The sequence below is a fragment of the Porites lutea genome, chromosome 3 (assembly GCF_958299795.1).
Source record: "Porites lutea chromosome 3, jaPorLute2.1, whole genome shotgun sequence".
Classification (NCBI taxonomy): Eukaryota; Metazoa; Cnidaria; class Anthozoa; order Scleractinia; family Poritidae; genus Porites; species Porites lutea.
The window spans coordinates 907,881-918,490 of record NC_133203.1 but is presented as its reverse complement, the minus strand read 5'-3'; the positions used below and the strand labels follow the sequence as shown (position 1 = coordinate 918,490).

Genomic DNA, 10,610 nt, shown 5'->3' with positions numbered 1-10,610 from the left:
TTGATTCTACATCGGGTAAGGGCCTGGGAAATAGGATCGGTTCTGTGTGGTTACCAAGCTTTCGTTTGTAATTCGCGCCATGATTAATCAGTTTTGCTTTCTGGCGTCAACACAAAAAATGTCTCCATTTAAAACATCTCATTGCAGATTATGGTAAAATAGTAGTTCTTGTACGATATAGATGGCTTTCCAGGTTTAGATCAGGCAACTTGACACCCGATACGGACCAGTGTGGCGGCTATCGGTCTCTCGGATATGGATGGTGACTCAAAGTTTCGCAAGCCTCGAGCGATTCCAATCAGCCGATTGAGCGAAGGGAGCAAGTTTTTGGATTGATGTGAGTTTTTTTAATATTTATTCAGTATCTTCGCTAAGTAATAGTATTATATTCTTTAATACAATATAAAAGCCAGTTTGGCAAAGAAACTTTTGACTTCAGGTCCCTCTAACGTTCCTCGTCTTCCTCAGCGTTCCTGCTCGAACCTTTTCGCTGTAAGCTTTATAGATCCATACGTAAAAGCTTAACTTATCTTAGTTCTGTGCATTTAAAAAAGCCATTTATTTTTTATCTTATTAAGCTTGCCTGTAAGCGGTATTAGTGTGGTGTGGGAGTTTCATTAATTATCTTCGTGTGGATGCTTTTTAAACTATTACACTTTTAACCTACATTTATTATGTTTTCGAGAAAAATACATTAAAAAAGTAATTCAACCCTAAATTAATTTTAAAATATGGATATGAAAAGAAAAGAAAAATAAGGAAATGTTTTATACTCAAGAGGGAGAAAAATGGGGCCTGTCCGGGAGTCGAACCCGGGACCTCTCGCACCCGAAGCGAGAATCATACCACTAGACCAACAGGCCAAGACGGAAGTTGAAGGGTGCAAAAGTGGTATTTCAAAGATATCCCTTTTTCGCAGCTCCCAAGTGTTTTGGGGCATCAAGGAATTTTTTAAAACAAAAACTTTGCTGAAGGTTAAATAAGTTATTTAAATATATAAAGACATAGACTTCTGGTTTCCTAAGGATAACGGCTTATCAAACCCGAAATCGCTAGTGCGAGACAAACACATGCAGGAAGTTGTCGAACTTGAAGCATGTCACTTTGTTAGGTACAAGAATCATTACACTGATAGTTGGAAGCCATCTTGACAAGTAGGCAACCGCGTGAGAAATTACAGTGTTTGTATGAGAATCTAATATCGAATAATTTCCATAAAACGGCTGTTCTGAAAAAATATGAATTTTAAACAAAAGCTTCACTCCTAACAATTCTACTGAAAAAATCTGAGGGCGTTACATGCAGCTACACGCTCTAGAACCACTTTTTAAAATTTTCTATACATTTGCTTGTAAAAATATATCTTCCTGCCGACTAAAATTTCCCGGGAAAAATTGCAGACAAATATATGGAAAATCTAAACCAAGTGTCTGGAGAAATTTAAGCGCAGTTACGGCTCCTAAAATTTGTTAGTAAAATCCTTTGCTGTCTCGCTTTAGTTTACAATTCATATATTTTTTTTCAGAACAGCCGTTTTACGTAAATTATTGGACAGACCACTGTAATTTCTCACGCGGTTGCCTACGATGGCTTCCAAAATAGTGATAACTTAGCTGAGAAAAATCATTACACATGATTTGGCAGAACTTCAGTCATCATCACGTGTGGTTCCGCTACAATTATCACGCGTGATGAAAGCATCGTGCATGTCTCTCAAGCAAGCAAGTGAAGCGGAGTAAAATCATATACGCTAATTCAAGGCCAGTCTTATATGGAAATTATTTTTTGAATTACATCGAACGATCCAACAAAGTAATTTCCTGTGAAATCGAACTGTCCGTCAGTTGAAAGTGTAAAAACCATGAACCCTGCCGACTGGCCCTGACGAAGCGGAAAGCATTTTAATCCTATCTCTAAAACACGCTATATTAGGTGTGATTTAGAAGAGGCAGAGCTTTATAAGTGGAAATATCAGTAACTTCACTTGCAGATAGGTCTTTCACTTGCAAATTTATGCACTTCTAGTTACGTCATAAATATGTTAAACCGTTACTTAAACTTAAAGACAAATAAGTAATTAAATTTACCCCTGTTTCAGTATGAGAGGCCTGTTGGTCTAGTGGCATGATTCTCGCTTTGGGTGCGAGAGGTCCCGGGTTCGACTCCCGGACAGGCCCCATCTCTTTTCCTTTTTCTTTTTTCTTTTTTTTTTAACCTCTTACTTGATCTTTTTTTTTTTCGGATATCAGCTTTTTGGTTTATTTTGTGATTAAACTCCAAAATCTACTCCCAAAATTTTATGCCAACTATTAGCATTTGTCATTTGTTTGTAAAATTTCTGCCGCCATTGAAATTCGCTTTATATTGCTTTTAATAACCAAACGCAGAGTCAAACCGGTCTCCCACTCATTAAAAGGACAGGATATTTGTGGCCTGCGACCATGCCCTCATTGCTGTAATGGGTACTTTGCACAATGTAGAGTTCACAATTAAAGCACAGGCACACCAAGTTCAGATTTAAAACTCGCTGGAGTCGCGCTGAATTGGCAAAAAGTGCTAAGAACACACCGTAAATTAGTATAGGTAAAAGCATGAATTGTAGTGATATTTGGCATAAATATCACTAGTGATATTTTGAAATTGTTATACGTAATTTCACGAGTCTGTAGGAGAGTGAAATTTGAGACAGTTTTGAAATATCACGAGTGGTATTTATGCCAAATATCACGTACAAATTATGCTATTATCAAGAGACTATAAAGGGGACAGAGAGGGCATCCCCCATATACACCCTATTCCATAGGTAATTCGTCTCGAGTTATTTTTAACACCACAGATCTCAAGGGGGATTAGACAACAGCCAATCACATAGCGCGAATTTGTTCCGCGTGGATGACCCACGCTGAGAGCCACGCGTCCTTCACGAAAGGACGCAGAACAAAATGGGAGAAGACGCGGGGAGCGATTTTGCTATTCCTTTTGTCGACGAAAACGACTACAGCGAGATTTCTGCGAAAGCTGTGTCAGCGAAACCGAAATTAAAAAAGAATCGCCCTTCCTCTCTTGTATAGAGCTAACAGTAGAGCAGGGAAATCCTTAACACACTGAATATTCTCTCAGGATCATTTATAATTTACAGTTTGAAGAGAGCAATTTCTGGTTTGATGTTTATTTTTTTCAGTCTTTATAGCGATTATTCCTACCCACTTACTTTGTCAATTGTAGGCGAACCCTCCTAAAGCTGAATTTCAAGGGCCCATATTCAAGCTCAGAAAGAGAAATAAAATTTCGTCGTTGCTTATTTACGTCCTCCATAAAACGCGAAATTAGGCATTCTCACGTCGTAGTCGTGCAAAAACGGGAAAGAAATGAACAAAAAAGTGTGTTGCACGTGCGAAGTTGTTGTTTTGCTAATTAAACCTATTGTTTTTTGACGTTCTAGTTGTCGTCCGCGTCATTGGATCTTAAACTCCCTAAATTGTACAAACGACCGGTTTCAATAGACCGGCGAAATTTCTCATTTTATTAAAGCACTGAGGTTACGACAACTTCGAGTTAAACTGATTTCACGGGTTGTCAAAGAGTCCAGCGATTCGTTTTTCCCAGGTGAGCGCCGACTCATTTCGCTTCAATATTCAGGAATGCTCTCGATCTTTTTACGCTTTCATTGCCTCTCGCCCGACATGTTTTGCACGGCCTTTTTGTCATGCGAAACCTCCACGAAACATCCACGCCTCGCGCGAGGTAACTTTATCCCGATTCTAAAAATAACTCGAGACGAATTACCTATGGAATAAGGTGTATATTGGGGATGCCCTCTCTGTCCCCTTTATAGTCTCTTGCTATTATTTGTTTATACTACTACCCGCAAAAGGTTTGTAATTTTCACATGTAGGTATTTCAAATTAAGCTGAAATACCACTGCTCCGAGCCAATCAAATTGCAGAAATTTCTCATGTAGTAGTATAAGGAGAAAAATTGTGATGTCTTTTTGTTACTATATTTGACCCCGAAATAACAATCGCTAAAATTCCCATAAAAACCCTAATAACATTTCTGTGACGCTATATTGCAACAAAGATTCTTACTTGTGAGTTTGGGGTACCTGTGGTTAAACCCCACTCTATGATAATCCGGTTACCTCATAGACTGCAAAACAGTCGGGTTTTTTTTTCAAAATCAGTAAAGAAATCGGTAAAGCGTGGCGTGAGAGTCTTACGCGCGCGAAGCGCGCGAGCCTCACACGCCCGTAAGGCGTATTTTTAGCATCTCTCCCCAGTCTCGCTCTCTGTTTTCAGCCTCGTTCCAGACCTTTTGTTTGACTTCCGCGTGTACTTGAATACGCTAAAATACGGACTGTTTTGCAGTCTAGTTACCTCACTAATTTTTCCTCTCTTTTGCTGCGCGATAGTTAGTGTGAGCAAGAGAAGAATGAAAAATAACGATAGAAGCAGAGTTTTCTGGCGTTCGGTTGAGAAAAATATAAGAATCAGTTGGTTAGACCGCGATATGTAAAATGTCGGCAAGTCTGCAGCAACAAACCAATGAGTGGTGTTGGATCTCCCAGTTGTTGACCTGGATCAGTACAATTAAACTTGTAGAAAAATATGAACGGCAAACTGATCCTTACGGCAAGGCGATGAAGAAGTAATCAAAAGAATAAAACAAAAATTTATTTAAACATCTTGCGCTTTTAGTTTTATTTCCATTTTTCTTTTAGCCCCTGAAGAAGGTTTGTTTTCAAACCGAAATGTTGGGCAAATTAAAGATTTTTGTTTTGTTTATTCTTTTGTTTACTTCTTCATCGCCTTGCCGTAAGGATCAGTCTGCCGTTCCATATTTTTCGACTAGACCGCGGCTTAGGGCGACTTTCTTAAGTGGATAAATTCTCTCCAAGAATTTACTCCAAGATCGAAATTATAAGTGTTCGAGGGTGAGTAGTGAATCTGAAAATGGGGTAATAAATATCGACAACATAACATAACATAACATAAACTTTATTTATACTCGAATTTAAGAGTATCTAACAAGCTAATATCTTCGAGCTGACACTACATGAAAGTAAAATAGAAATGTATATATACATTAAATGCATTATAAGTAATAATAAAAAGTAATATCAATAATAAAAAGCACATAAAAGAAAAGAAAAGAAAATATTATTTACAATTCACAATTTTAAGTTTAAGTCTGTCAAGCAAAAAGAATCTACATGAAGATAACATCCTGTATTTTGGTCTTAAAGTCTGCAAAAAAAACTGGTACGAAAAAAAGTCCGGCAGTGTATTCCACAGAGGAGTTAAGACCATAGGTAGTTGTTTTAGGTCTACTTAGTGAAAGTACGTAGTTGCCACGAAGATCATAGGAAGAGGACCGGAGTGAAAACATATTCTTCATATAAGCAGGAAAATGAGTGAAAAACAAACTCTGACTGAAGAATAGACTTGCTACAAGTCGACCTCTTGGCGAGCGGAGCGAGCATTGTTTGGCCGCAAAGCGGCCGACCGCGAGTGAAATCCGACGAAGGACTTTTTTGAAAGTCTAACTGAAGAAGAGCGATAAACCATATACCACAAGTGCAAGGTGTAAGCTATATGTCATTCAGTATGACTTGGAATGATACTATGGCGTTATTTTACATTGGATCAGGGTTGTTTGACCTTATTTTGATCACATATGTACTACGCAAACGCAAAAAGTATGTATTCAAGTTGTTGAAAATCGCCAAAATTATTACTTAGAGTCGTAGACTAACAAACAATCTCTTAAAAGTTACCATTAAAATTCCGCGCGGGAACTAATTATGTGGAAGTGAAAGTCTGCCAGATTACAACTTGTCGAAAAGCTGAGTAAGCCTACCTACTCATTCAAACACTTACTATAGAAAAAGTGTAGTACTGAATACGTCAATACTTCACATCAAAATTAAACAGAGCTGGAGGTAACAGCTTCACGCGGCACAAGCTCCACCTCTTCCAGATCTTGAGGAGATTTATCTAGAACGCAAGAAATATTTAAAGAGGCTCAGAACTAAAGAAAGAAAAGGGTGGACGGTAAGCCGTTGCCATGCACGGTCTTCTTCATGCTTACTTATCCTTTAGCAGGTAGACGGAGACGTTAAAGAAAAGGGTGGTGGACGGTAAGCCGTTGCCATACACGGTCTTCTTCATGCTTACTTATCCTTTAGCAGGTAGAGGGGGACGTTAAATAAGCCATGAAAAGCAGAAGGGGACGGAGACATTGGTGTCATCAAAGATGATCTCGGCTTTGACATTTGCTGTCCTTGATCAGCCTTTAAGGTATGTTTTTTAACTTCAAAAACGCAGGTAATAGTAACCGTCAAAAACGTTCAGAGGGTATTTCAAATATCTGATCTTCACTGACTTCTGGCTCCTGAAGAATCCTTCAGTTCCAATGCTCTCCAAAAGACGTTCTTTAGACATTTATGATTACCGTTACAACTTGCTTTCGAAATCAATTTCGACATTTCAAAAGTGAAAGGCCAATACGACCTCCAAAACACAACAGACATCATTAACTTATACAGAAGTATTATGTACTTAAACTTAAACTCGTGGACTGTGTTTCCCTTTAATAACCGTCAACCGTCAACACTGGAAAAAATTGACGGTTAATCGTCAAAGCTACCAACCCATTAAGACCCTTTTTATTTTCAAGCGTCCGATCACACCTCTCTGTTACTCTACAGAAAACCACTCACTGTGATAGAGGAAACTGGTTGGTATTGTGTCCAAAATCCAAATCCAAATTAAAACTAAACTCCACATTCCGAGGTGTATTGGACAAACTTGGTTACGCTTCATTAAAGGACGATTGTGAAAGCATTTCTTGCACGTTCGGCCCGGTTCAGACGCCGCTCCACTCATGTGCCAAACCTAACTGATGAATTAAGTATGACAAAAGAGCGGCGTCTGAATCAATTTGGTGCGGCAGTTTTAGTTTGGTACGGCAAAAGCGTTAAGTTCGACAGAGTCTGTCGAACTGTTGTCGAACTCAACTTAGGTTCGACACACGGTGAGCCGTCTGAATCAGATGTCGCACCGGCGTCGCTCCAAAGTTAGACTACGAGTAGTCCCCCATTTTTCCTCAGGGATAGTAGAGCAAGCGAAACGCGAGCGCGCGTGAAAATCACCCAACGCGAGAAAGGCGATACGTGGTGGGGGAGAGAAAAATGAGGTCTCGCGGCCGCGTGTCGCCTTTTCTCGCGTGGGGTGATTTTCACGCGCGCTCCCGTTTCATTCGGTCTAGTATCCCTGAGGAAAAATGGGGGACTACTCGTAGTCTACAGTAAAGTCGAACTTATTCAATTAGGTTCAACACATGAAAATTACGGCGTCTAAACCAGGCCTTACCCTACTGTGTTGGGGATGGATAAAAACCGCATATTTTCTGCCATCTGATGTTCGTGATCTATCTCATTATTTGCTTACTTGATTGTGGAGGTCTAGGTCTTGACCTTCTCCATAGCGTCAAAGAAACCATTATGATCATCAATAATCCCCCAAAGACACCCAGACCAATACACAGACTGGTTTGAAGCACATCTCCATTCCCATTGTCCCCTTTAGTAGACGAACTCAAATCCGGAGGAATTTCGGTGCCTAAAACGTCAATATTCATGCAAGTAGAAAATTAATTAGGACTTTTTAAGTACAGTTGACTCCCGATAACTCAAACCCTCACAAAATGGAGCCTCCTGCTAACTCGAAGTAATTTTTGTTTCCCCTCAAATCCGATTTCTATATAATTTTACCCTCGATAACTCGAATCATGTTTTGAACTCTTAAAAAGTCGGCAAAAAACAGTGTACTGGCGACCGAAACATTGAATTTTTAATTTCCCATTGACTTGTTGTAGGCATATAGTTTACTAGTGGAGGCTGATGTTGTTTGTCACAAATCTAGCCTGAAACAGCTTTTCTTCTCAAAACAGTAAAACGCATGCTCTGTTTAGGCAATGTTTTGTTACGTTACGTTCAGGTTCTGATTTAGAAGTATCTTTAAATTTTCACTTAACATTAAAATGTTCACTGTGCAGTGAAAATCTTTTTTTTTTCCTTACTCCCGGCTATTTTCTTCGAGCTCCCAATAACTCGAACTCCCGATAACTCGAACTTTTTTCGATTTCTCTTGAAGGTTCGAGTTATCGGGAGTCGACTGTACCATGCCTTTTTCCCACACAAATCAGTCTAGCTACAGTATGGCTTTAAACAGAGTATGCAGTTTAACTCCTCCTGTACCCTTCAACTGGCCTAAGAAAATGTAGGGCTGTTTCGTTTCCAAAAAGGTTATTAGTAAAAAAATGTATCTTTTTTAAAGGGATCAAGAGCCCATCACCCAGGATCGAAGCGTCGATCGTGTACCATTAGTTTCACAGCGAGTTAGTCTTCAATTCGTTTCCTCTTTTTTGAACCCAGTATATGGCCTCTCTCTCCATGAGTTCTCCGTAGCTCAGTGGATAGAGCGCCCGCCCGGTGTTTGGGAGATCATAGGGTCGAGTCCTGTCTGGGACTCAGATTTTCTTCTTTGTCCCAGGCTCGTTACATGCCGATTATGTCATCTTCACATTTGTTCACCAAGCTTAAAATTTACCATCTTTCATTCTTTCAAAATTAGCTCCTGTTCACGCGACAAAGGTCTTCACAATCCAAAATGACAGACGATGCTTTAAAACAGACTCTCCTTCTTCTTCGGTTTTAAGGTACCTTAACTAGTTAAACTTTTTCACTGGATACTTAGCCTGTCTTATTCCCCTTACTAAAAAAGTTGGACTTCTTGGATTAGCTAAGAGCTTTTTGTTGCAAAAGTTGAATCTATAAATAGCCCAAAAAAATAATTCCGGGCGACGATAGGAACCCCCAATCCTAATCTCCAGGTTGTTTTTTAATACGCATGCGTCGCATGTATGTGGCCAGCATTCGTTTAGACTTCCGCTAAGAACTCTCTCTTCCGCATAGGCTCCCACTGGGCATCCCAATAAAATCGAAAAACAGAAAGCGCGCGGGGGACGTCCCCGCGCTTTCTTTTCCCCTCTCTCCAGCCCTCCCTGCGATACAAAGAGGGCTCTGCGGAGGAGAGAGCAGTAAGAATGAATTGAATGAACAAAACGCAATTTGATCACGCTCGTTTCGACCTTCTTCCCCGAGTAAACTGATCACGCCTGTTTTGACCATCTGTCGAGTGAAACTTACGCAAAAGCACAGCGTTTGAGCAAAAGAGTTTGACTGCGTTTAGACCTCCGATCGTTGTCGCCCGCACTAGTCCTTATCCTTTGGTTATTACTAGTAAATACACTGTTACTAATGGTGGCTCCAACGTGATTGGTTCCCTTTAAGAACACTTTTAGGAAAGATCAAGTGCTTACCTAGTCTCCTCCTGACCTTAACACTGACGTTTATCAGCTGTAAACTAAGTGAGGTGTTAAGAGCGCATATATACTCGCCGCTGTCGTTCAGTCCAACGTTATAAATAGTCAATCCAATCTTCATTCTCTTTACGCTCCGTTCTGATTGTTCCAACCAAGGGGAAGTGTTTTTTTCTTTATACTTGTCGTTACTGTTTATCCGGCTGCCGTTAAAAATCCAAAACGTGTCGACAAAAAACGCTTCCGGGTACACTGCATTGCAACTTAGCGTTATATTTTCGCCGTCAAGAGCGTCTATATTCGATTTGGTTTGCACTAGAGTTGGACCTTCCAAGTCTTTCACTGTCGCGGTTATGTTCTGTGTTTTTATAACGCCAGTGGAATTAGCACCGCACGTGTATACGCCAGTCTGTGATAGCATAGCATTCTTTAGTACCAGCGTTGAGATGTTTGTGACTGTGTTACTTAAATCATGCTCGTTTCCTGTATGAAATGGTCTGGCCTCGATCATTTTGCCGTTGAAAAGCCAGAACGTCCAAACGTCCACTGCTTCTGAGCATATGACTTCACATTGCAGTGACGCAGTGCGCCCTTCTTCAATGATGACATTTGGTGGCGATGCTGTGAGGTTCAGTACTGTAAGAAAGTAGGAAGAATTGAGGTTTCTGAGAAACTGCCCACCTACCCCTCCCCTAAGCCATCATTTTGCCCTTAGTGAGAAGGAAGTGTCAATGTTAGCTTAGGGAAGGGGTAGAGCTCTCTAACAACTTCACTGAATAAACAAAGAGGATTTTGAACGTTATTATCTTGGGCCAGGTTGTTCAAAGCTGGGTTAAGATAACCCAGGGTTAGTGCAAAATTTGAATTCAGATATGAAAGCTTAAAAAGTAACTTTAGCTTAATTCTTTTTGTCAACAAGTTGATGATTGGATGCTCTTAAAAATAACAGAGAAAATTATCCGAGAATATGCTTTTCAACCACAAAGAAAAAGAAACTCGGGTCAAATTTAACCCTGGGTTAAGTGCTAATCGGCCTTTGAACAAATAATACACTTTACATTTACACAAAATTTGCTCTTACTTATAAATTTAGCGAAGGTGAAAAAGTTATACTTACTGCTTTCATATAAACGCAGCTTTATTGAAGCTTCGGCTGTGTCGATTTTGTGAAAGTTATAAACTTGGGCAATGCAGCGGTAGTCACCTACATCTTTCTCTGATACATT

At 39.9% G+C, this 10,610-nt stretch overlaps 1 protein-coding gene and 2 non-coding genes across 3 annotated transcripts; 1 reads left to right on the top strand and 2 right to left on the bottom strand.

Annotated features, from left to right (window-relative positions):
• Positions 1 to 791: 791 nt before the first annotated feature.
• Positions 792 to 863, bottom strand: Trnap-cgg (transfer RNA proline (anticodon CGG)). The gene has a single exon. It is a non-coding gene; the product is annotated as a tRNA-Pro (tRNA).
• A 1,242-nt stretch (positions 864 to 2,105) lies between these two features.
• On the top strand, positions 2,106 to 2,177 carry Trnap-ugg (transfer RNA proline (anticodon UGG)). The gene has a single exon. It is a non-coding gene; the product is annotated as a tRNA-Pro (tRNA).
• A 2,649-nt stretch (positions 2,178 to 4,826) lies between these two features.
• Positions 4,827 to 10,258, bottom strand: LOC140929249 (contactin-2-like). Its single transcript, XM_073379054.1, has 3 exons — positions 9,385 to 10,258; positions 7,452 to 7,622; positions 4,827 to 5,996 (listed from the first exon to the last, which is right to left on the bottom strand). Exons 1-3 carry the CDS (start codon positions 9,893 to 9,895, stop codon positions 5,926 to 5,928), a joined length of 753 nt encoding a protein of 250 aa, XP_073235155.1. The 5' UTR covers positions 9,896 to 10,258; the 3' UTR covers positions 4,827 to 5,925.
• Positions 10,259 to 10,610: the final 352 nt, after the last annotated feature.

Bases quoted from the DNA above. Each gene is read 5' to 3' on its own strand.
- LOC140929249 (XM_073379054.1), bottom strand. From the start codon at position 9,895: ATGATCGAGGCCAGACCATTTCATACAGGAAACGAGCATGATTTAAGT. The intron at 7,623-9,384 runs GTAAGCACTTGA...TTGACGTTTTAG, and splicing joins TAAGGTCAGGAGGAGACTAG to GCACCGAAATTCCTCCGGAT. The intron at 5,997-7,451 runs GTAAGCAAATAA...CTTGCGTTCTAG, and splicing joins ACCTAGACCTCCACAATCAA to ATAAATCTCCTCAAGATCTG.